This window comes from Lissotriton vulgaris, chromosome 5 (assembly GCF_964263255.1).
Source record: "Lissotriton vulgaris chromosome 5, aLisVul1.2, whole genome shotgun sequence".
Taxonomy (NCBI): domain Eukaryota; kingdom Metazoa; phylum Chordata; class Amphibia; order Caudata; family Salamandridae; genus Lissotriton; species Lissotriton vulgaris.
The window spans coordinates 1,588,253,267-1,588,279,693 of NC_141693.1; the positions used below are offsets into that span (position 1 = coordinate 1,588,253,267).

At 50.8% G+C, this 26,427-nt stretch overlaps 1 protein-coding gene across 3 annotated transcripts in view; it reads right to left on the reverse strand.

Moving 5' to 3' along the window:
- LOC147716748 (dehydrogenase/reductase SDR family member 4-like) overlaps positions 1-26,427 on the reverse strand; it is a 315,514-nt gene that overhangs the window by 167,779 nt on the left and 121,308 nt on the right. For all 3 annotated transcript variants that reach the window (XM_086923689.1, XM_086923690.1, XM_086923691.1), the window contains exon 6: positions 6,861-6,912. In XM_086923689.1, coding sequence (XP_086779815.1) covers positions 6,861-6,912 — 52 coding nt within the window. The remainder of the gene's footprint in view (positions 1-6,860; positions 6,913-26,427) is intronic.

Below are 26,427 nucleotides of genomic sequence, written 5' to 3' on the forward strand. Positions count from 1 at the left end.
ACAGAAAACATGGATGATTGTTGCTTGTCAATGTCAACCAAATCAAACATTTCAAAAGAACAATAACAAAATATTTCCGCGAAATTATATTGATTATGGTTACTTTTTATTTATTTGCGGACCTGTGACTTCGAAAGTCACGTAACTCACTAAACAAAGTACTGAAACGTTCACCTAGGACTGGCAGGCAGCAGTCCGCAGGCAAGACGCAAAGTGACAGACAAACTCCATTGTGATTTCAGTCAGATCAGTGACAACACTAACAGTTGCCTGCTACATTACCAGTCATTTAAATAGTCAAACTATCAATCCACCGCCACTATTTTTCTTATTGTCAGGGTTACAAAGGAAGGGGCAGATTTAAGCCCTTGCGGCTCTTTTGCGCCGTTCTTGCGTGACTTTTGTGACGCAGCAGCTAAACAAAAAAGGGCGCCATGGTGCGGCGTATAATATTATAACAACGTGACGCATTTGGGAGATGCATCCCGTTATAAAGCCCTGCGCCATCAGGGGGCGTTCCGGCGCAAGGGAGGGCATTCCTGCGCTGGAACACATCCTAATAGTGGCTGAGGGAAATCTACAAAATATCAATCAGTCACCTTTAGGACAATGATGCGTCACACAAACCCTGCACCTGCTTGAAGCAGACGTACGGCTTGACCCAGCATTGGGGAGATAGGGTACCCCAGAGCATTGATGGAGCTGCGCCATCGTTGCGACGCAACTCCAGCAGTAAAGCTTCGGTGACGTTTTGGGCCCATGGGGAGCCGCATTGCAAATACGGCGCACCATGTTTGGTGGTGGTAGCGGGCCGCACAATTAATGGCGCATCCCTGCTACTTTGCAGGGATGCGACGGTAATTGCAATTCTGCCCCTTAGGGGCATACTTACTTACGCGTTCTGGCGCATCTCCAGAGATGCGCCAGATCAAATGCGTCACGCAAAACTACCCTTGCGACACGGCAGATGTGCCTCATTTACAATGCGGCGCGCCCTGGCGCAAGGGTAGGCACTTGCGTGACGCATCTCGTCACGTAAGAGCGGCGCATCGCTGGAGTCACGTCGCCAACGCAATGCAACTCCAGTAATGCTCAGGGCCACCCAATACTTTACATGCTGTGTCAGTCCTTTCGCCTGCTTCGAGCAGACATAAGGAATTGAATTGACGTAGCAGCGTCGCAGAAGTGCCTGCGTTAAATCTTGTAGATTTCACGCAGGCAATTTTGCGAGGCGCACAGCCGCTGGACCGCCCACCCTGCGTACTAGGAACGCACCCATTGTGGTGCAGGCCCATGGCTTTATAACGTGACGCATCTCCCTAGATGCGTCATGCTGTAAATGACTTGCAGGGATGCGGCACGTTTACGCCGCTGTTGCGTCACGCAAGGCAACGTAAACGTGGCGCAAGGGGCTTGTAAATGTAATCTGCCCCCTAGTGTCTAGCATTACGCAGTTCTGTTAAGTACACTCATACATAATAGTTACTCAGGCCAATGAGACCACGAAATAGAAAACAAATAAGCATAGTAGCAACCCCACTGAGAAGGAGAGCAGTGCACCTGAAATGCACAGAAGATTTTGAAATATAATTTAACTACAATGTAATCGTCATCAGCGGCATTATTGGCTTGCTCCATGTAAAAAACAAATATTTGCAATACAACAACACAGAGCAGGAGAAAACATCATAGTAGTGAGTGATTAAATGCCAATGGCTACTACTACTCACCAAGCCCGGGGATCTCCAAGCCGAGCTGGTCCAGCAGGTCGCGCTCGCGGTCCAGGAGGTCCGTCCAGCGATGGGTGACCTGGCTGTAGGTGCGCTGGACCCCGTAGAGGTGGGATATGGCCCAGCACACCTTCTCCCACCGCTTCCGGCGCTCCCGCATGTTATAGCCGCCGGCCGCGATCCTGCCGCCTCCCGCGATGGTCCTGGGCAGGCGGCGCTGGACGAAGTAGACCAGCGCGCCCACTTCCTCCGGGCTGAATATCTCCCGGCGCGTCACCTGCTCCCCCCTCGATCTCACGCCTGCTGTCCTGCCACTGGGTCCAGCACTACTCCCCGCCGCCGCTGCGGCCCTCAAGTGCCTGGGCAGCTTCACGGCGCCTGGCTTGACCATGGTCTGGGCAGGTAAGGTAGGAAGAAGTAGAAAATTAAGAAAGAATAGGATAGGGAAGAAGAAAAGAAAAGAGTTTACAAAAGTAGTTTAAAAGTAAAGAAAAATAGCAGAAAAGACAAAAATATACAGCTAGGAAAAGAGAGGGATAGATAAGAAGCAAAATCGTAAAAAAAAAACTGAAAACAAGCAAAGGATGGGAAAGATATCAAGAGGATTAAACACCATGCCCAGACACAGGAAATGAATGAAAAACAAGATGGCCGGCGCCCGTTTCCGAGCGCGAAAGTCAGTTCGCGCGAGATTTTCCTCGCGATCTCGTGCGAACCTCTAGATTTCCCGCGCGATCTCGTGCGAACCTCTACTCGCAATGCGCTTACTGCGCGAGATTATACATAGCGGGCGGAAACGGAAATACGTCACGCAAACAAAATGGCCGCGCCCGTACTCGACCTTGGGGTAAATTCGCGTGTTGCGCTGCAAGCGGCTCGCGAATACTGCAAAAAAACTCGCGAAACAACAAGCCGCAAAAAAATAAAATGCTCATTCGCACGAATTGGCGGCTTCCGCGGTCGGTTTCGCACGACGCCGCGCCCCGCGAATAGCGCGAAAAAAACCGCAAAACGATTTCAGCAAAAGCAAAAGCAATGAGCAGGTGCAAAAGGTCAACCTCATGATTTGTAACGATTCTTTGTATTGCTTCCTGAGGGGGCCCTCCAGAATTCGGTTGCCTGCTTGCAACTATTGTGTGACCCTGCTCTGACCTTAACTGTATGCCACAAAGGTCCTGATTTACAGCTAAAGGAGCAGACAAGCAGGTGCCAGGCTGGAACTTTAAATTCTTTCAGTGACACATTAATTAGCCCCTAATTCATTATTGTCAGTTGGGGCAGGGCAGGTGTTGTAACTAATTTTGCAACAATGAAAGCACTTAGCAAGTGCAAAAGATCACTAATCAGGGCGCACTAAGGAAGCAGGTGCCAGCTAAAAAAATATTCTGTGACACATTAATCAGCCCCAAATTAATTCAGGTCACTTGAGGCAGGGAAGGTGTGCTTTGCTTTGCCGAAAATAATGTACACTGGACAACCAGAGGGTGTGGTGATGAAACAGAGGGTGGCATGGGTGGGCCAGAGGGTGGCATGAGTAGTCAGAGAGTGGCAGTGGTGACAGAGAGTGGCAGTGATGAAGAAGAGTGTCCCAAACAGGCTGGACATGTAGAAACAACAAGTTCGCAAAACTTGCGACCCGACAGGTAAGTTCGCAAATTGCGAAATTGTAAAAACCCTCGCGAACTGGCAGAAACACGGGCGAACACAAAAAAAAAAAAAATCCGCAAATTCGCGGGAATTCGCGGATTTTGCGGATTGCGAATCCGCAAATCCGCAAAATTCGCGAACGCGAGATCCGCAAAATTCGCCCATGCTTACCTAGGAGTTAAAGCCTTCGGTGACACTTTCGGCGGCAACGTGAAGTGAATGGGCGTCGACGCCTTTTGAGGTTTCTAGACCGGTCTTGAAGGTGGAGGATCTATCGGGCCGACAGTCGAGGCCTTCTCCTTGATGCGCTTTAGGGAGTCTGCCACCTGCTTGGAGAAAGCGGCGGACGGCCGCGCCGAGTCGACAGGATCCTTCGAGGCACCACTACACGTGGGCTCGTGGGTTGTGCCGCTTTTGGCCTTGTCATGTTGACGCGGAGTCTCGAGAACCTTTGGATCACCGAGTCCCTTGTTTGTGTCGACCACCTTCGGCGCCGATTTACTCGCTTCGACCACCTTCACCTTTGTCTTCGGCGTGGCAGACTTCGTCTCAACGCTCTTGACCTGTGTCTTCGGATCGAAAACACCCTTCTGCTTCGTCGCTGCCGACGGCTCCGAGGCATTCGATCCGACCAAAGTAATGCGCACTTTCGATTTCGAGGGGGGCACCAGTGCTTTCGCTTGCGTCAAGACCGTTTGTTTTACTTTTGGTTTCGATTTTGCAGGGTGCGGCTCAATAGTAATATCCGTAGCCAAGCCCGAAGGCGGGGCCGTAGAACCCATTGTAAGATCTTGGGTAAGGCCTAGTGGAGATCCCTCGACCTGAGCCTTTTGAAGTTTTTCGGCCCCAATGTCAGTTTGAGTTAGCTCTTTGCTCGAGCTATCTTCCATGGCCCCAAAGGTCCCGTCGTAGTCTCCTACCTCGTCGACGTCTTCTTCCTCTTCGAACATTTCAGCGTCCGCATCGTAGTTATAGTCGACCTCCGACGCGGGATTCGATAGGTTTTCACCAACTTCCCGGTCAGCTCCCTCATCATCCCCAGCATCGAAGATGTCCACAGGCGCCGGGGCAGTTTGCTGGGCCTCCTGGCGCGCAGCGCGTCGATGCTTAAGCATCTTCTTGGATCTAAAACGGGAACAAGCCATGCAACTGGCTTCATCATGATCCGGCAACAGACACTTGTTGCACACCGGGTGGACGTCAATGTGGGGATACTTGGAGTAGCACACAGGACATCTTTTGAACGGACTCCGTTCCATGGTGATCAGTCGATAGGGTCTGTGGCGTCGACTGGGCCCTCCGCGCCGAAAGCACGCGGTTCCCTGGAAACCGGCTCGGAACCGAGCTGGAAGAACCAGGCACCGAACGCAAGACTATACTGACGAAGAAAACTAAAGGTCTTTTGGCCTTAAGAAAGTTTTTATCGATTCCGACTAGAGTGAACCAATATACATCCGAACCCAATGGCGGAAAAAAACAATCTGAGGATGGAGTCGATGCCCATGCGCACTGTAGTCCAGGGGAGGAGCCACCTATCTTGTGATACTTCGAATACTCTTCCAGGACAACAATGTGCGATCATCCGGACCCAACACTAGGCGGCGATCTATGCACAGATATGAATTCAGCAGCCCACATGCCTCGAACATATCATTCAGCCAGCACACTAAGAGTCTGGTAGGTTTTCAGGGGACAGCTCTAAGGAGCCGTCTGGGAACGTCATAATAAATCCACTACTGCATCAGTATGGATTTATTAAGACAAGATATTTACTACCAAACACCATAGCTTTCAGTAAAGCCGGGGAGCTTGTAGTGACCCGTACCCAGTACATATACTTAAGATGGCTTCCCAGTTCACTAGCACTATCTAGTAATTGAACTAGACCGCACAGGGGCATATCTGCTCATGCAGAGAGGTCCTCACATGTAATATAATGCACCGTATCTTAGGGCTAAAGGTCCTGCTGTTGGGGTGACTTACATATATTACATGCAGTGTCTGTAGACAAAGCACAAAGTGTGTGCGACATGTCAGGTTTTCACACCTGTTTGCACATTTTCATGCAGCCTGCAAGCACAGTCTGCATGTGTTTGAGCATGAGTTTGGTTTTGGATCTCTTAGAGTGGCACAATGCATGCTGCAGCCTTTATGGACCTTCTTTAGTATCTATGCCCTGGGTACCAGGGGTAACATTTACTAGGGACTTACAGAGGAGCTAAAGATCTTGTCAATTGGGGTACAATTCAAGAGTTACCTTCTTTTATGGAAAGGACACTGGTACTGGGAGCCTAATTAACAGGAACCCAGTGCACTTCAGTCAAAATTGCATCAAATACCAGGCAAAAAGTGGGGGTGACCATGTCAAAAAGAGACACTTTCTTACATGGACTACCTTGCTTTGCCCAATTACTTCTTTACCAGATTCTGGTGGATCTGTCTTCTATCTCGCTTCTCTTACTCTCTGTCCGAATTTGTAAAGATGGTTTGGGACCCGGAACAACTCAGGACAACTGCCTGCCAATGGCCCAACCCAGCCTTATGTTGGTCCCTCCAAGCCAACGGTCCGGTTCCCATTTTTCTCGAAGGCATCTCTCAAGCTGGGTCTCTTTGAGGGAATCATGACACTCGGGTCAGCCCTGCATAGCAGCTTGACAACTCTTTGTGACACACATTAAGGTTTATTCATACACCATGGCACGCAGGCCATGGCAATCAGGCACATGCAGCCAGAGAGAGTCCTACCCATCTTAATTAGAGAGGCAATGAACCTTCCGCCCCTTCCTCTAGGCATGCTAAGAAGGACACCTTTGGAGGAATTGGAAGAAAGGTGCACTCCTGCAGCCATGCCAAACATGACGCTTGTTCTTACAAGACACATCTACTCCTGGAAAGAACTGATCCATACAACAGTAAATCCAAAGACATTTTGTTTTACATTCTCTCACTTGATAATGAAGTGATTCTGAAATCACTAACTGCCCAAAGAGCTGTGACCATTCTATCCAGATTGCACACAGGTCATGATGAGTATGAACAATACAGTTTACTATGTGTGATACGCCGGGGAGAGGAAGGGATAAAAGGGGGGGGTTATTTCGTTTTGTATTTTTAAATGTGCGGCGCATGCATCTCCTGCATGCTTTATAGAGAATTGGCCAATATTGTTACGTTTGCTTTCAGTATTCTTGCTGACAGTCTCAACCATTTTACTGTGGAATGATACATGGCCACTGTTGTTCATGGTTCTGCCCAATGCACTTGGGTGCGATCAGGGAATTAGGATGCTAAATGAGTACCTGCTTGCCTGTAATATTCTGATCATGTTGGACTGTTTTTATCTTGGAACTAATAAAATTACAGTTTAAAAAAAATGATGAGAATGAACAATGGGACATTAAGCTGGTTGAGAGCTTCTGACTTTGACATGCGAGAGAGCCATCATCGCCTTCGCTTTAACAAGGTTAATGAAAAGTGACTTACCAAGTGAGGATTGTAGGCAACTATGGATGACATAAATATGATGGACCCTCCCCTGCAGTAAGAAAAATCCAACAGGTTTCATTAAGTAGTGTGAAAGATCAAAAACAAAGATTCTAAAATCAAACATTTCATTTTGGCATTGTCCTACCTCATTCTCACACTGTGCCCTGCCTCACTCTGAAACGGGGGACATCTTATGCTGACTAAGCACTCACTACTACTGGTGATCTTCTGCCCACTCCCCTGTCTCTGAGGAAGTGTAGACCTGTTAAACAAATGTCAGCCTGGCAGTTGTGTCCTACAAGCAATTTCCCCATTCCTGGAGCATAGTGGACACTGTTGTGTGCTATTTGAGATTTACATACATACGGCTCTATTCACGCCGCCAGGTATTCACAAAAGGATACCTGAAAGGTTTACATACATGTACAACACAAGTGCGCACAATTTAACAGTAGTTAACGCCGAGCAGCAGGATGGTGTTGGCAAAGAGTTTATGGACACCCACAAGCTCATGAGTTTGTCATAATCACAAACTCATTGCCTGTTCTTTCCACCATGGAAATGGCCGGAGATGTATTCCAGCAGTAGACTGGAGTAAATCCCTTTCCAATAAGGAAAGAGGATATAACCCTCTTTTGCCTCCCAAACTCTGTAAGGTGATGGTGAAGATGTTGCTCCATAAGGAAAAATGTATTCCCTCTGGAGGAACAATGGAAAAGAAATGTGCAGTTATACAGCAGGGCTGCCTTTTCCCAAAGCTCAGTTGCACTGCATGTACAATGCAGCTTTTGAAAAATGACAGCGGGAAAAAATATCACATACTGGCATTCCTAGTAAAAAGCCTTAAAACCTGCGGCTGGCATGGCTTTCCATGAGTATCTCTGGCCATGTCTGTGAATTCCAAAACAAGGCAAAGCTGAAAAAATGTATAAGGGCACTACTAAAAGAGTAGATGCATTTATTGTGTGAATCTTGGCCCAATTTGTTAACGAATATGCTACTTACCAGTATGCATCTGTTCTTGGCATGTAGGGCTGCTGACTTTCATATCTGTGCATAGATCGCCGCCTAGTGTTGGGTCCGGATGATTGCACATTGTTGTCCTGGAAGAGTCTTCGAAGTATCAAGAGATAGGTGGCTCCTCCCTTGGACTACAGTGCGCATGGGCATCGACTCCATCCTCAGATTGTTTTTAGCCATAGTGGCCAAGATGGAGTGAAACTAAGTGAATGATGACCATGCAAGAAGTATGTGTGAATTTTGGCAGCTGCTACGGGCGCCGGGGAGGAGGGCGGGCGATATGAATGTCAGCAGCCTTACATGCCAAGAACAGATGCATACTGGTAAGTAGCATATTCTGTTCGAGGCATGTGGGCTGCTGAATTCATATCTGTGCATAGAATACATAGCAGTCCCCCCATTAACGGCGGCCGCCCGTGCCAGCTGCAGCAGTTTGGAAAAGTGTTTTGAGAACAGCCTGCCCGACAGCTGCCTGCTGTTTGGAGTGCACATCAAGACAATAATGCTTTGTAAATGTGTGTGTGGTAGACCATGTGGCTGCTCTACATATGTCTTCCAAAGGAATGTTTCCAAGGAATGCCATAGAGGCCCCAAACTTTCTGGTGGAGTGGGTCCTTGGTGGAATGGTGAGAGTACGTTTTGCTTTCAGATAGCAGATCTGGATACATTTAATGATCCACCTAGCAATACCAGCCTTGGAAATAGGGTTACCTTTGTGGTGTGGTGCAAAGGCGACAAAGAGTTGCTTAGTCTTCCTAAAATCCTTGGTCCTATCGATGTAATACATCAGGGCCCTCTTGACGTCAAGGGTGTGGAGCATCCGCTCCGCCAATGACTCAGGATTTTAGAAGAAAACAGGCAATTCAATAGTTTGGTTAATATGGAATTGAGACACTACCTTAGGAAGGAATTTAGGGTTAGTGCGAAGCACCACCCTGTTAGAATGAATTTGAATAAATGGCTCTTGGATAGTTAGTGCTTGTAGCTCACTAACTCGTCGCAGTGATGTAATCGCTATGAGGAAAGCCACTTTCCATGTCAAGAATTGAATCTCGCAGGAATGCAGTGGTTCAAAGGGAGGACCCATCAGCCGGGTGAGGACCACATTGAGGTTCCACTCCGGAGCTGGTGGAGTCCGCGGAGGAATGACTCGTTTGAGTCCCTCCAGAAAGGCCTTAATGGCAGGCACCCTGAAAAGGGAGAGGTGCTGCCTGTTCTGGAGATAAGCGGCCATTGCGGACAGATGTATGCGAATGGAAGCATAGGCCAGATTACATTTGTACAGATGGAAAAGTTAACAAATGATATTTTGAATAGACGCATCTAGCGGGTTAATGTTGTGGTCTGCACAATAAATGACAAACCGCTTCCATTTTTCCGCATAGCATGCTCTGGTGGTGGGCTTCCTTGCCTCCCGAATGATGTCCATACAGTCAGAAGGCAAGTGCAGGTAGCCAAACTCTAAGACTTCAGGAGCCAGATAGCCAGGTTGAGCTGTTGCGGATCTGGATGCTGAATGTCGCCATGGCTCTGCGTTAGAAGGCTGGGTGTGAGACGTAGCCTCTGATGCGGTACCACGGACAGTTCCAGAAGCGTGGTGTACCATGGTTCGCGAGCCCACGTTGGAGCAACCAGGATGAGAGTCATCGAGTGCTGCCTGAGCTTGCGTGCCACCAGCGGTATCAGAGGTGCTGGGGGAAAAGCGTACGCAAATTTGCCTGACCAGTTCATCCATATCGCATAGCCCTGCGATTGTGGGTGTGAGAACCTGGCGGCGAAGCTTTGGCATTTTGCGTTCTCCCTTGTGGCGAACAGGTCTATCTCTGGATGACCCCACCTTTGGAAGTACGGTTGGAGTACTGATGAATGTATCTCCCACTCGTGCATTTGGTGGCTGTGCCTGCTGAGCAGGTCCGCCATCTGATTGTCTTTGCCCGGGAGGTGTTCCGGCATGAGGAAGATGTTCCTCTGAATGGCCCACTTCCACATGCTCTGAGCCAGGTGAGACAGCTGCGGAGAGTGTGTTCCTCCCTGCTTTTGAATGTAGTACATGGCTGTCATGTTGTCCGTTCGGATCAACACAACCTTGTTGCACAGATGTACTTTGAAGGCTTTGAGTGCCATGAAGATTGCCATCAGTTCGAGAACATTGATGTGCATCTTCCGTTGCTGTTTCGTCCATAGTCCCTGCACCGTGTAGTGGAGGACATGAGCTCCCCATCCCTGGAGAGAGGCGTCCGTCGTCAGGATGATCTGTGGCACAGGCTCTTGGAACGGTCGGCCCTTGCAAAGATTTCGTGGATTCCACCAATGCAGAGAGTTGTATGCCCGACCGCTCACCAACACTAGGTCTTTCAACTGCCCGTGAGCCTGAGTCCACTGACGTGCTAAGCACTCCTGAAGCGGACGCATATGTAGCCTCGTGTGCGGGACTATAGAAATGCAGGAGGCCATCATGCCTATCAACTGCATGAACACTCTTGCTGGAAGCGAGTGTTGAGGTCTGAATTTCTGTATCAGCGACTGAATGCTGCTGATCCATACTGAATTTGGCTGTGCTGTGGCCGCCAGAGTGTTTATGGTTGCGCCCAGATACTGCCGTACGTGGGCGGGCTGTAGGTGGGATTTCGGGTAATTCAGTGAGAATCCCAGATTGTGCAGGAGGTGAATGGTGTGGGACATGTGGGCGGCACACTGCTGGGCTGACTTCGCTTGGATGAGCCAGTCGTCCAGATAAGGGTAGACGTGGATGTTCCGTCTTCTGAGATGCGCCGCCACTGTCGCCAGGCACTTTGTGAACACCCTGGGTGCTGTGGTGACACCGAAAGGCAAAACCTTGAACTGGTAGTGCTGGTTTTGTATGGTGAAATGGAGGTATTTCCTGTGTGAAGGGTGAAGTGGAATGTGAAAGCAAGCATCCTTTAGGTCTAAAGTTGCGAGCAAATCCCCCTGCCTGAGCAACGGGAGCACTTGCTGCAGGGTCAGCATATGGAAGTGCTCCGACAGGATGTAGTAGTTGAGTGGCCTGAGGTCCAGGATGGGCCTGAGGGACCCATCCTTTTTTGGTATTAAGAAGTACAGGGAGTAGACCCCTGTGCCTCTTTCTTGCACTGGCACGAGCTCTATTGCTCCCTTTTGCAGCATGACGGTGACCTCCTGCTGCAATAAGTGCAAGTGCTCGTCCGACATAGGACGGTGTCTTGGGGGCATGTTGGGTGGAGTGGATGTTAACTCCAGACAATAACCATATTGGATAAGTTTTCTGACCCACCTGTCCGTGGTGATGGACTTCCAGACGGGCAGGAACTGCTGGAGTCTCCCCCCGACCAGTGTTGTGTGGTCGGGGGGCAGTGACAAGGCGTCACTGTTTGCTGGTGGCAGAGGATCTGGAGCTGTTGTTTCCACGTCCTCTGCCCTTGGCACTGTTGCCACAATATCCACCTCGACTCTTGTTAGTGTAAGTAGTCTGAGTGTTACCCTTGTCGTATTGCGTGGACTGGGAGAGCTGGCCCCTGGAGACGCCTCTAGTGCTGGAGCGACGAAAGGACCCACCCCGAAACTGCTGGGACTGTAAGGCACCCATGGATTTTACAGTGTCAGTGTCCTTCTTTATCTTTTCTAGTGTGGTGTCAACCTCTGGGCCAAACAGGTGATCTGGGTTAACCGATTGGTTCAGGATGGTGGTTTGGATCTCTGGCTTAAATCCAGAGATTCTCAGCCAGGCATGTCGCCGAAGCATAACACTAGTGTTTATAGCTCTGGCAGCGGTATCAGCTGCGTCCAGAGCGCACTTAATGGAAGCATTAGAGATTAGCTTCCCTTCCTGAATCAGCATCTCAGCCCCTTCCTTGTATTGATCAGGCAGGTGTTGCAACAGGGTCTCCAGTGTATCGTAGTGTGCCCTGTCATAGCGCGCCAGAAGCGCCTGTGTGTTAGAAATGCGCCAGATGTTGGCTGCCTGTGCTGCCACCCTCTTCCCCGAAGCCTCAAAGACCTTGGATTCTTTGTCTGGGGGAGGAGCATCACCCGTAGTCTGAGAATTAGCCCTCTTCTGTAGAGGCAACTGTACTTTAATGTAGGTAGGATCAGTAGGCGCCGACTTGTATTTCTTGTCAATCCTATGGTTTATCACCCTTGCCCTCGTAGGTTCTTTAAAGATCTCAGCAGCATGCTTTAAAACACCTTTAAGCATAGGCAGAGTTTTAACAGTTTTTTCTGATACTGAAAAGGTGTCAAAGAGGAAATCCACATCCACAGGGTCAGCATGTAGCTGGACGTTGTGATTGTTAGCAGCCCGTTCAAGGAGGGCATTGAAAGCAGCAGAGTCTTCTGTAGGTGAAGTTTTAGCAGAAAAAAGTTGAGGGTCTTGTCCTGATTGAGGATCCCCAGGGTCACCGCCAGCTGCCCAGGGTTCATTGGTATCCTCAGGGTCTGTATAGACTGGACAACTGTATTCATCCTCATCATCTCCCTCACCAGCGTCCACATCTGAGTAAGTGGGCGACACATCATGAGTCTGTGGGGAAAGGGGTTCCACCAAGACGGGAGAGCAAGCAGAGTCCTTCTTTTTCTTGAGAGGGATCTTGTAAGACTCCAGTTGGGGTTCTGGGGTGATTTTCCGCTTCAGGAGGGAAAGCCTGCCCGTTTCAGCGTCGATGAAGTGCTCCTGACGCTCATCCCCCGAAGGTCGTCGAGGTCGCGGGCCGTGAACCACCGATGACGCCTTCGGTGCCGAGGAGACCTTTTCGGGCACGCCTTAGGAGCGAAAGCGTTCGGCGCCGTCTTAGGCGGCAACGTGAAGTGGATCGGCGTGTACGCCTTAAGTGGTTTCTCCACAGGTTTCGCAGGCGGAGGATCCTTCGGATCGACCAACGCGGTGCCCTCACGGATGCGCTGCAGGGAGTCCGTCACCTTCTTGGTGAACGCGGCGGATGGGCGCGCCGGTTCAATGGAATCCTTCGAGGCCACTTTCGGAGTCGACTCTCGGGGCGCAGCGCCTTGGCCTTGTCATGCGGACGCGGGGTCGTGAGGACCTTCGGGTCATCGAGTCGCTTCTTCGGGTCACCGAGAGTCTTCTTCGGCTCGCCGACAGCCTTCTTCGGGTCGACAAGGCTTTTGCCGGTGTCGATCGTCTTCGGCGCCGACGCGCCCGTCTCGACCACCTTCACTTTAGCCTTCGGCGCGGCGGACTTCGTCTCGACGCCTTTGACTTGAGTTTTCGGCTCGACAGCCACCTTCGGCTTCTTCGGCGCCGAAGCCTCTGAGGCCTTGGAGCCGACCAAAGCGATGCGCACTTTCGGTTTCGATGCTGCCACCTGCGCAGTATCTGGCGTCGAGACTGTAGGTTTCACTTTCGGTTTCGTTTTGCCAGGGAGTGGCTCGGCAACAATGTCCGTGGCCGGGCCCGAAGGCGGGGCCGAGGAACCCATAGCGAGATCTTGGGTAAGGCCCGAAGGCGATCCCTCGACCTGGGCCTTATAAATCAGCACGGCCCCAGAGTCAGTTTGAGGAAGCTCCTCATCCGACCTATCCTCCATGGCCCGAGGGCCCCGTTGTCGTCTCCTACCTCGTCGACGACTTCTTCGCCCTCGAACACCTCAGCATCCGCGTCGTAGTCATCTTCGACGTCCGACACGGGGTTTGATTCAGAAACGTCCTGGATAGATTCGTCCTCGACATCCCCTGCATCAAAGATGTCCACAGGCGCCGGAGCAGATTGCTGGGCCTCCAGGCGCGCAGCTCGTCGAAGCTTAAGCGTCTTCTTAGACCTGAAGCGGGAACAAGCCATACACTTGTCCGCATCGTGGTCTGGTGACAGACACTTGTTGCACACCGGGTGGACGTCGATGTGGGGGTACTTCGAGTAACAGACCGGACATCTCTTGAATGGACTTCGGTCCATGATGGACGGTCCATAGGTCAGGAGCGTCGACTGGGCCTTCCGCGCCGAGAGCACGCAGAAGTACAGAATCCGTCTCGGAGCCGAGCTAGAAGAAGTAATGCCGAACGCAAGACAATACCGACGTATAGACTAAAGACCTTTTGGTCTCAAGAAAGTTTTTTATCGATTCCGACAAGAGGGAATTAAAGACATCCGAACCCAATGGCGGAAAAAAACAATCTGAGGATGGAGTCGATGCCCATGCGCACTGTAGTCCAGGGGAGGAGCCACCTATCTCGTGATACTTCGAAGACTCTTCCAGGACAACAATGTGCAATCATCCGGACCCAACACTAGGCGGCGATCTATGCACAGATATGAATTCAGCAGCCCACATGCCTCAAACTTTCCATTTCTTAATAACATATTGGAAGTAACCGTTTGCAAGTCCCCTGAACTGTAGTACTATCACTAGGAACCTTTACAGCCGACATTTTGAAATCTGATCAGAATAGTTCCAGCATTAATTTCCATCTGTAAACTATATTACTTGACTCCTCATTTGGATTCAATTTTGCTGAATATGCGACCTTATTTGTACAGCTTTGATTGAGAGATATGAAAGGCAGCTGTCAAACACAGTCTGATTAACACAATCCTGCTATCTCCTAAGACACTCCTACCGGTTCTCCATCTCCCCATACCCAGTAAGAAGTCAACAAGACAACCGCCATCCTCAAACCCCACCCCCCGGGGATGTTTTGGGCAGATGTTGCACTTCAGGACTGGGAGAATTTATTATAGGTGTGCTAGAAAGTGGGCGGAGCCAGGGTGACATTTAGGTTTCATGCTGGTGGGAGAAATGATCTAATTTAAGAGTTGCTGTGGCCCTTTCAAGAGTAAAGAGATTCAGCTACGCATCTACCTCTCGAGTATCTCGTCTTCTCATGACTAGCTCCCCAGCCATGTCTGATGAGAATCTGCGAATTTCTCTGCATCATACCATTCACCTTGATTGCATTGCTCACTGTTACAAAACTGGGCATCACTCACTGCGCACTAGCTATCTGTAATCTAGTTCATTCACCGTCAATTGAACAATCTAGCTAGCAATCATACAACTCACACAAGCCCACAACATCTTCATTTTAAATGCTGCATCTTCACAGATCCTGTATTTTCACAAAAGTCAGAGCCTCATTGATGGGCTTTCATTAACTTGATGATTTATTACTCCCTTTGCTTACATTCTTTCCATAGTACCATGCCGATTTAGAAGCTGTACAGAGTGCTGTTGACTTGAACATTCAACCTTCCACCACCTTTCCTTTTGCTTAATGGAGTGTCACTATGGCACCTCAAGCACTGAGCTCTCCGGGTCCTGAGCACTGAAACACAGCCATCTACACATTAAACAACACTCTACTATATTCAGGGGCATATTTACAAGCCACCAGAGCCTCACTTTTCTTGATGCTCCGCTAGCGCGGTGTGCTGGCCCATATTTACAAGGCCTCTCAAAGCCACCCCGTGTGGCTTTTCATGGCCTCATACACATGGCCCCCTTTAACGCTTTACTCTGCGTGAAAAGGGGTTCCATGGGTGTTGCCCAGGGGCGAGAACACCTCCTTAGCACACGTATATCACAATACAGTTATGTTTAGGCGTTGCCACCCCTTTGACACAATCACAGTACGTAGTTCTTAGTAAATGCACGTATTATATTTATTCTTGAGTTCTGGAAGTTCTCCACACAGCCGACACGTGTTTCGTCGTGAATGGGAGTATAACCCAACGACTTTTTCAAGGCTATTTCCAGATCTGTTCTCTTATTGTTGATATGCCGTGATAATTCCAACCCGCATAGGGGTTCTACCGGGGTCTTCCTTTAAAATATCCACTTTCTCCTGTCCAAACGACTCAACTTCGCAATTTGTTTAAGTTAGCTTTCACCCGTAGCGTAGTGTATTTCGGTTCCCCGGTTCGTAATCGGCGTGTATGCTCGATTGAATCGAGCATACATGCTGATTACGAACCGGGGAACCAAAATATAATACGTGCATTTACTAAGAACTACGTACTGTGATTGTGTCAAAGGGGTGGCAACGCCTAAACATAACTGTATTGTGATATACGTGTGCTAAGGAGGTGTTCTTGCTAGAAGCGTATGCTCATGTTTGGGAGGATTAAGTGGTTCCTTCTACCTTATAGCACCGTAAAAGATAACTTCCACATCAAATAAAACTGTGAGACTTTCGAAGTGGCGCCGATTTACCTATACCAAACCAATGCTTGTGCTTTACTGTTGCCCAGGGGCGGCTCCTCCTCAGGAGCAGAGGAGCATAGCCCATAGGTAGAAGTAAAGTAGATAGCACCCCACTCTCTATTTGTGGTAGTGTAGTCGAGCAGTAAGGCTTTATCAGAGGACAGTGTTAGGCATTTGTTGTACACCCTCAGTCAGCACATGAATTCACACACTCAAAGACTGAACTTCAGACCAATTGTTTTTGTATAAAAATATTCTTTTAGTTATTTTATTTCCTAGAACCAAGCAAGTTTGGAACAGTTAAGTGTAAAATACATGCAGTAAATATACAGTTGTAACACAGGATAAAATGTAATTGTATATGCACTTTGTTTTGATTTACAGTACTGTTACTGAGAAATGCAATACTTTCGAAATACAGTACATATACTTTGAATGTTTTATTTTGGGAAAATGACCAGTACATTACTTTCCGATCACTTTTCTTACACAGTGTAGTATACCTAGATACTACACTGGAACATTTCCTGTAAACAGGTAAGTTAAAGCATTTTTGTAATTTAGTACAGTTGTAAAACGATTTCTTAGATTTTCTAACACCGTTGACATTCAGTCATTGTTATTCTATGGAGGAAAATAGTGTTATCGGTTCAAAGGTAGGTACTTTGTTGTGGGAGTTGGTATTCTGACGTTAGACTCAGGGGTTCCCCAGGGTCAAAGATGCACTTTTGTTACACTATCAGCTGCACTAGGGCGGCTGGGTGCAGAGTACTGAGGCCCAAAGTTATCCAATGGGGGATAGGGGGCCCTCCCGCTGGTGGTTGCTGATGAGCAGGCCACTGGGTTGTGGGAACAAAGTTCCTGGCCTTAAGCTGAGGGCAAATAAGGGGTTTAGGCCAGCACAAAAGATGCATCCTCAGCAGCATTGGGACGGCAGGGTGCAGAGTGCTGTTTTGGCGTCGGCAGCTCTGTACCTTTCAATGGGGAGTCTCTGGTTTGCAAAAGCATTGCAGGCTCTGGGACAAAGGTCTTCTGGGTGCGACCACCAGTTGGAGAGGTATGTTGGGATGTTGTGAGTTGGTTACGCACCATCGGTTGGGCCACCCAAGGCCGTGGGGCATCGGTTGGAGGGGTGAAATTTAGGGTCAGATCTTCTTACCAGCCCCTGGTCGCAGTTGGGGGGACCTTCCGGTTTGCAGATGCAGGCATCATCTGGAGGCTTGAGGCAGGTCAGGGGTAACCGGATCTTGGATCAGAATCACCGGGGAGACCTCCTCCTGGTATTGGGCCACTCGAACTCGGGCTGTGGGCATCGGGTGTAGAGTCGTGTAAACTTGCGGATCCTTGCAGAGCTGGAGTCTGTTGTTTAAAAAAATCCAGTGTTCACAGGAGACAGACTCTTTGGGATTGAAGGCAGGCACGTCTTCTGGGTTCCTCGAGGTTGCTAGCTGCAGGACACACTAGGATTTTACTGGAGAAGGTTCGAGATTGGGACGCGCAGGTAGGGCTGGGGCCAAGTCAGTGGGCGTCCTCCACTTGTTAGCTTTGGCACGGCCGTTCGGTCCTCCTTCTTTTTGTACTTTAGCAAGGTTCAGGGGTGCCCCTAAATACTAGCTTTAAGGATGTTACTGGTAGGTAAATGTTTGGCACTAATGGGTCGCTGCTCTGGGGTGGGTACACCCCCTATTATGCCACCCTCCAGTGGGAGGGGGGAATAAGCCTTTCCCTGGTTGGCTGAGTACACCCATGTGTAAGATGGCAGGTACTGAGAGTTGTACTTCACCTCGCCTCCCCCACATGAGGGGTGGAGTTGGTAGAGGTGGGCACACCTCTCTTCCTCACTTGTTTTTCCCATCGGTTCATCCCACCGAAAGTTGGGGCCAGAACCAGTGGGGACCAGTTGCTGAAAGCAGCAAGTGGCATGGGGAAGATCACAATGGCGGCAAGCCTTTGAAGCTTCCCCTTCGTGGACCCTGCCCTTCGTGAGGGAGGGGGCTTAGCACCTCGTCCCAGCATGTGTATTGCTTCAGACCCCCGAGAGCGGCAGGATCTCGACCAAGGGTCCAGAAACATATCTGGGGGTGGCAGCTGAAAGCAGCCACTCAGCCTGGCCACTAGCGGTAGGTCGTTTTTCAGGGGGCCTCTCCAAGATGCCCTCTGTGTTCATTTATCATTAAATCCCGCATTGGTATCAATGTGGGTTTAATGTGCTGAGTAGTTTGATACCAAACTTCTCAGTTTCCAGAGCAGCCATTATGATGCTGTGGAGTTTGTAATGACAAACTCTGAGCACCATATAGTCTTAATGACACTTACAATGTCTTAGAATGGACTTTGACATTGTAGGGGAATGGGGCTCCTGCATCTGTACCCTTACCACTGGTATAGGGCACCCAGCTATAGGGGTGACTGATATATGAATGAATACGCTTTTATAGAGCGCATGGCTACCCTGAGGCATCCCAGAGCTAAGACCAGCGGGCTGACCATGGACACTCAATGGAATAGAAGTGTCTTCAGTTGCTTTCTGAAGGCAAGGTGGTTCCTCTCCAGCCTGATGTTGTCTGGTAAGTTGTTCCAGCCCTAGGCTGCTAGAAAGGAAAGCTGGCGACCGCCCATTCAGGCTCGCTTCACCCTAGGAACTACAAGCCGATTACGCTGATTGGACCTTAAGAATCTGCAGGATTGATGACGGCAAAGCAAGGGCTGAAGGATGGTGGGACCGCCATTCCAGATGGACTTGTGCCCCATGCACATGATTTTAAACGTAATTCTTTCCTGAATCGGTAGCCAGTGGAGGAGCCGCAGAGCTGCCTTAGCAGAGCTGCGTCGTGGTACATTCATAAGCAGACGAGCTGCGCAATTCTGTACTGATTGCAGGGTTTGAATGGAGCCTGCTGGGGCCCAAAAGTAGACCGTATTTGCATAGTCCAGCAGTGACAAAATCAATGACTGGACTAGCATGCGTCTAGCCTCAAAAGGAAGGAGGATGAAAACATTCCTGAGGACCCTGATCAATCCATAACAGGTCGTTGCCACCTTCTTTACCTGGACTTGAAATCCTAGGGATGAGCCGAGCCATACCCCTAGGTTCTTTATTTGGGTCTTCGGGGGGGGATGGGAGGGGGGGGGGGGTGAAGGACCAAGACAGTTTGGCCACCAGAGATCAAGGTTAAGGGGGGCTTTATAGCCCAGCAGCATAATATCAGTCTTTGACCCATTGAGTTTTAAAATAGAGAAGGTCATCCACGCCATCACTTTGGTGAGGCAAGGGGTCAAATACTGGTCCCTTGGTCTGTGGCCTCATCCCTCGCCAGGGAGACGACCAACCTTGTATCATCGGCGTAGGTGATAACCTGGATTCCCCAGGGAAGTACCACTTCAGCCAATGGTCGCATGTAGATGTTAAACATGTTGGGGCTAAGTGAGGATCCCTGGGGAACGCCGTGATACAGTTGGAGTTGGTCTGACAAAACCTCCTCTTCGAAGATGGAGAAAAATCTCTCCAGGGGCGCTAGAGGGCGCACTGCAGAATGGCCGCACTGCCGTGAGGCTCCTGCTGCCCGGAGCTTTTATCCGTCCATTGATCCTGCTGACCATCACTGATCCCTGATCTGACCCCGGATTCGTGCTGGGATACTTGTTGACCACACTTGGTCCAACTTCTGTGCTGATCGGTGCTTGCAATCGGAAGTTACGAGGACGCGAAGTTTTCCCCGACTAGTGCTCTGGAAGTCGGGTGCTCCAGGACCCGGCGCCCTTGCCTACTCTAGACCGAGGCTTCGCACGTGGTGTGAGGGCCCAGGACCTCCTCCCCCTCCGGACCTGATTGATAGCTGGGCGCGCTGCTGTGCACCCCACTGGATCGAGACTTGGTAGCGATCTCCGTTGTGGGCTGCTTCGAAACTGTGGGGTTAGAGACTCGCTGGAGCCTGTCGTGAAGGCGCGAAGGTCTCGCGCCCTTGGCCTGTGTTGACCGGCGGTCATTTCTCCGGCGGGAGTGGCGGGGTACTCGTGCCTGCTCGTGCCCCCGCCTGTGGGGCTTTGATACGCGCTGGATAGCTGCCTGTGAAGGGACCTTTATAGCTCTGTGTGCTGCCCCGAGCTGGTGGCGGCTTAGCATGGGGAAGCCGGACAATAAGCAGCCCAAGCTATCTTTTGACTCGGCGGCGGCCAGAAGGGGCTCGCGCCTAGCACAGGAGGCTGGGAGCTCGCGTTCTCCCCCCTCCTGTTGCCGATGCGGGGCTACAGCCACAGGCACCGGACTTTCAGCAGATGATGCAGGAGATGCGGCAAGGGTTCGCCACTATTGTGGATAAAGTGGACAAACTTTCGTCCCGAATGGATGCGGTGGTGCAGAAACTAGATGTGCATGAGGAGCGCCTGACAACGGCGGAACAGCGCATCTCCGATCATGACGACACGGCGGCCACCCATACCACCCAGTTGGCGAGAATTGATAATATCCTGCGGGTGATCCCCGCTAAGAATGAGGATTTGGAGGCGAGGAGTCGGCGCAACAACGTTCGCATACTGGGTGTGCCGGAGACGACAAATGTTGGGAAAATGGAGACTTATGTTGAGAGGCTCCTTGTTGGAGCCATTGGTGCTGAGGCCTTCTCAGCGCAATTCATTGTCGAGAGGGCACACCGTTCCCTTGGGCCGAAACCAGCCACTGGAGCTCCGCCGCGGCCTATAATAGCACGGCTCCTGAACTACCGGGACCGGGATGCAGCCCTTCGTGCAGCCCGCACTACCCGCGCCCTTTCCTTTGAAGGGGTTAACTTCACTGTGTATCCTGATTTTACGCCGATGGTGCAGGATCAGCGGCGCAAATTCCTAGGGGTGAAAAAGAAACTTCGAGATCTTCAGGTGGACTATGCTTTGCTTTATCCTGCTAAGCTGAGGGTGACCCATCAGGCAAAGCAGCACTTTTTCACGAACCCGCAGCATGCAGAAGACTTTGTAAAGCGCCTCAAGAGGGAACATTCTGCAACTGATCGGCAGGGTGAGCGGGACCCTGAAGGCGACCGATCTGCGGGCGAAGAGGAGGACGCCTAATTGTGGTGATTACTATTCGTCGGGACTGTGTTGGCGCTCGCTCTACGAACCCATTTGTTTTTGACTACTCTTGGGGCTTCGTTTTTCATTGCTTTGTACTGTTGGGGGGATGATTATGATGGGTTGTCGCTTTGTTATTGGATGTTGCTACTGGGGGGGTCGGTACGGGTATGATGGTTGGCCACCTTCTTGTGCTCCGGGCACCCACCCCCGCACTGCGCCTGGGCCGTGTGAGAGCCCGCTGGCTCTGAAATGGCGTGGTGTGTGGGAGTGGTGCTGTGCACCTCTGGTGGGTACCCTACTGGGTATTCCCCACTATTACTTGGTGTTCTCGTTCTAGTCCTTTGTTGTTTGACTGGATGGATGTTTGGACGGGGTGCGGGGTGGGTTTCTGGGGTTCCTGATAGTTGGGGATTCATCAGGTGGGTGGGGGGGGGAGACTGTGTTGCCTATGCTTGTTCGATCTGGTCCTTGGGAATGTGGCGCTGCTTGCGACTGCGGTGTGCTTGCACTTGTATCGGCACGTGGTCGCTGCATTGGTTGGCCTACTGGCGTACTAGATCTTCACGGCTCTGCGACGTGTGCTCACGTTTTCGTTGTGGATGAGTGGCAAGGCCGCTGTTCCGATGTGCTGTCTGCACGTGGGTATGCTACGCAGGGTGCGCACGTGTGTGAGGTGGACCGGGTGGGACATGAGAGTCGCACATTGCACTTTACGCTTCTTGCGTGCCTGTTGCACGGTAGGTGTTGTTTGGGGCTAGGTGGGGGGGCTCTGGTTGTTTGGTTCGGAGATAGCTGGGATGACGGTGGTGTGTGTTTGTTGAAGTGGTTGTGGTATGTGTGGGTGGCTCGGAACTGTCTTGTACTGGGATTATGGGACAGTGTCTCCTGTCTTTGGGTCCTATGGTACTCTGAGTACGGCTGATGGCGAATGACACTGTAGACAAGATATCGATATTGTCTTGGAATGTACGTGGTCTCAATGATGCCAGAAAATGTCGAAATGTGTTGCAGTACTTGGACAGACATGCGATTCATGTAGCTCTCCTGCAGGAGACGCACCTGCGTCGTGTTCCCGCTCCTGGGTTTGGCGGGCGGTGGGCTGCGGTTAGGGTATTTGCATCGTACTCTTCGTATGCACGTGGTACAGTTATTCTTGTTAAGAAATCGATCGCCTTTCAGGAATTGGGGTCTATGGCGGATCCCGATGGGCGCTATGTGCTGTTGTGGGGGCGGCTTGGGCAGGTTACTGTGCTCTTTGTCAATTGATATGCACCTAACATTGATACGCCAGCTTTCTTCCTTACACTGTGGGGCCACATGCTTGCTGTGGAGGCCTCCCATATTGTGTGGGGGGGGGATTTCAACTTTGCTGTTCAGGCTGTGATGGATAGGTCGGAAGTTTGCCCCCAGTACAATGTGCAGGCAAGGGATGTTTTGCAAGGCATTGTAGAGGAGGCTGGCTTAATCGATAGCTGGAGGTATACCCACCCGACTACTAGAGAGGGCACGCATTACACTGCACACGCACGCACGTGGGCGAGGCTGGACTATGTCTTTCTATCTAGAGGGCTGATGTCCGGTCTGCGCGAGGTGGCGCATTTGGCTAGGACATACTCTGACCACTGCCTGGTTAGGGTTGTGCTCTCTGTGCCCGGGCTGCATAGGCCACGCCCACCCTGGAGACTTTTCCCAACGGCCCTGCTGGACCCTGTGTTTAAGGCGGAGCTGGGTGAGGAGGTAGAGGCTTTCTTTCCGAGGAACAAGGGGTCTGTTGATAGTGTGGAGGTGATATGGGAGGCCTTTAAGGTTACGATCCGAGGGGTCACTATATCCAAGAGTTGTGGAATACTGAGATTGTTGGTTCGGACTCTCGAGGGCTTAGAGGGTGATCTACGACAATTGGAGCTTCGATTGCAGGATGGTTCAGATCCCGACCTCTTGGGCCAATTTCGGACTAAGCTGTCGGAGTATGAGGAAGAGGCTGCCAGGGAGGCTAAGCATAGGGGGAAGTATTGGACGGCGAGGAGATATTGTGAAGGGGAGAGACCTGGGAAGGTGCTTGCCTCGCTTACTAGACATCAAAGGTATAGCTCGGACGTGCTGGAACTGGTGTTGCCGGATGGCTCTCACTGTAGGGACACTGCGGAGATACAGCGGACATTCGTTCACCACTACACCCAATTATACACAACGCAGCAGTCGGGGGAGGCACGTTATGGCGGGTTCCTGGATGATTTGGCACTGTGCTGGCTGTCGGATGATCATAGGGCGTTTTTGGGTAGACCCCTTGAGGTGGAGGAGATCAGGGGGGCCATCATGTCCCTAAATAACGGGAAGGCTACTGGGTTGGATGGTCTGCCTGCGGAATTCTATAAATGCTACGTGGATATTATGGCTCCTGTTCTCCGCGAGGTGTTTGAGGAGTCCCTTGAGGAGGGGCGACTGCCACGCTCTATGAGAGAGGTCGCTATTACCTCCTTACTCAAACCGGGTAAAGATCCCCTGGATGTTGGTTCCTATAGGCCCCTTTCATTGCTTAATTGCGATGTCAAGATACTCGCGAAGGTGCTTGCGGTCAGGCTGTCTGAGCTCATGCCCGTCATTGTTTTGCCTGACCAATCTGGGTTTGTGCCTGGTCGCGCGACTTCTCACAATCTGCGTACCTTGTTTTCCCTCATCCCGACTATTGCCCCTGAGATCCCGGTGGCGGCCGTTTTTCTAGACGCCACTAAGGTGTTTGATTCCGTGGAGTGGGGTTACCTTATTGATGTCCTGTGCCGGATGGGATTTCCCCGGATATTTATATCCTGGGTCAAACTGTTGTATACCGACACGGTGGCGAGGGTGGTAGTGAATGGTGTCCTTTCCCCTCTGTTTCCTCTTACTAGGGGGACCCGACAGGGATGCCCCCTTTCGCCCCTCCTATTTGCTATCGCCATTGAGCCCCTAGCTTGCCGTATTCGCCAGCGACACCAACAAAGCGCCTTCAATTGTTTTCAACGCCAGGTCGGCATCTCCTTATACGCTGACGATGTCACGCTTTATGTAAAGGATCCACAGGCGAATCTTAATGCTCTGTTGCGGGAGCTGGTCGCTTTTGGGGGCGTTTCCGGGATACATATTAACTGGCAGAAGTCCCAACTCTTCCCGCTCACTGTGGCGGTTCATCGATTCCCTCTTGATTTCCCATTGGAATGGTGCAATTCGGAATTGCGGTACCTCGGTATTGTTGTCTCGTTGGACAGGGAGGAGACTGTTAGGCTTAATTATGGCGTGGCTATCACTAAGCTGGCGGATGACGTCACGAGGTGGATGTCGTTGCCTCTGTCCATGGCTGGTCGGGCGTCCCTTATTAAAATGGTGGTTCTGCCCCGGTTTTTGTATCTTTTCCAAAACATCTCGTATCACCCGGGGGCTTACTTCTTTCGTCGACTTCGATCGGAGCTCATCCGGTTAGTCTGGGGGGGCAAACAGCCACGAGTGGCGTGGGCTACCCTCACGTTACCCTATGCCGATGGGAGATTTGACGTTCCCGATTTTGAGCTTTATTACCTCAGCGCTCAAACTCACTATGCTTACCATTGGATGCACCCCACGCCGTTTATGCCACAAGTGGCGGCTGAACACTGGGTCGCCCATCCGCTTCCGCTTGAGGGGATGGTGCTAGGCAATGTGGCCGATGTGGACACGCATCAGACGACGGTGACATGTACGGTGGATGCTTGGAAACGTGTGGCGCGCTTACTGGGTGTTCCTTTTCTCTACTCACCGGAGCTACCTCTTGTCTATCATCCTGCTCTTTCTCTGTTGCAGGAGACGGGTTTTCAGCGACTCTGTAAGAGGCTTGGGGTCCTCACATGGGGCGGCCTTTTTCATGAGGGCACTTTCCGTACCCAGGCTCAGTTTTTTGGTGCGGTCGACCCCTCCCCTTTGGAGTTGTTTTATTATATTCGTCTTAGGCAGGGCCTTCGTGCATTGCTACCGGATTTTCCTGCGGAACCGGGGGTGACCCTCCCACTCTACGTACTCCTGGTTTCTGATGGTCGTCACTTGGTCTCGAAGCTGTACGGTGCCATTAGGCGGCAGCGTGTTGTTCCGCCCAGTCGGGTTCGGGAGCAGTGGGACACTGAGCTGGGCATCACCATCACTGATGAACAGTGGAAGTACTGCTGTGGTGTTACTGCCAACGTATCCTCCAGTTGCCGTTTGAAAATTATACATTATAAATTTGTCCAACGGTTCTATTATACCCCGGCGAGGAAACTTCGGTTTCGACTGGCGGAGGACGATCGGTGTCTTCGGTGCCGGGCGGAGGGGGCCAACTTCCTGCACCTGGCGTGGCAATGTGCGGACGTTCTGGAGTATTGGATGCAGGTCCATGCCGCTCTTCAGATTATGACTGAGGATGGAGTGTTGTTCGACCCTTTGGTCCTCCTGCTGGGATATACCAAGGAGGTGCCTGCCCCCACCGTAGATTTGCTGATGTGGCCTTGCTGATAGCTAAACGCAGAGTGGCCTGCTGTTGGGGACGTGGCAGGGTGCCGCGGTTTAAGGATAGGCTACGTGACCTCATTTACTGCCAGGACCAATATAATGTTTATGCGGAGCTGATGCCGGTGAGATGTAGGCCCAGGGATTTTTGGAGCCCGTTACAGGTGTATCTCCTCAATAGGGCGGTGCAGGACTCTGAGACGGAAAGTGAGGACCGGGTTGAAACCATGGTGAAAGGGTGCCTGCATTGGGGCTAGGCGGCCTACTGTGCGTCAGCGCAGTGGAAAGCACATGGTTGTGTCGTATTGTTGAAAATACAAAACATCCCTGCACTTTCCTAAGATGCAGCTCAGTGCAGCAGGATAGCTTGCAGCACAACACTACTTCATTATCTTGTCAATATGCCTCTAAATGCCCTAGATGCTCAGCCCAGTGCAACCTGAACACGCTGCAAACCAGTAATCCCCAGGAAATTCCATGCACTACACTGCTATGTAATAAAATACCGGGCAGCTGTTAAGCATGCCCATGATATACATGACCTTACCAGATATACTAACCTGAACACCTTTTTCATCGCTAAACAAAGGTTCAATGACACCTTTAATCCCTACTCTACGCCCCTTACCTTACAAAACCGCACACTAATGGCCTGATTTAGATTTTGGCAGACGGATTACTTCGTCACAACGGGGATGTATAATCAGTTCGCCGAAATATAAATCGCATATTATCTCACGGGATTTAGATTTTCGCCTCGGGATATCCCTCACTGTTGTGAAGGAATAGCTCATTCACCGAAACCTGAATCAGGCCCTAAGTCACAAGAGCAGGTTAATGGA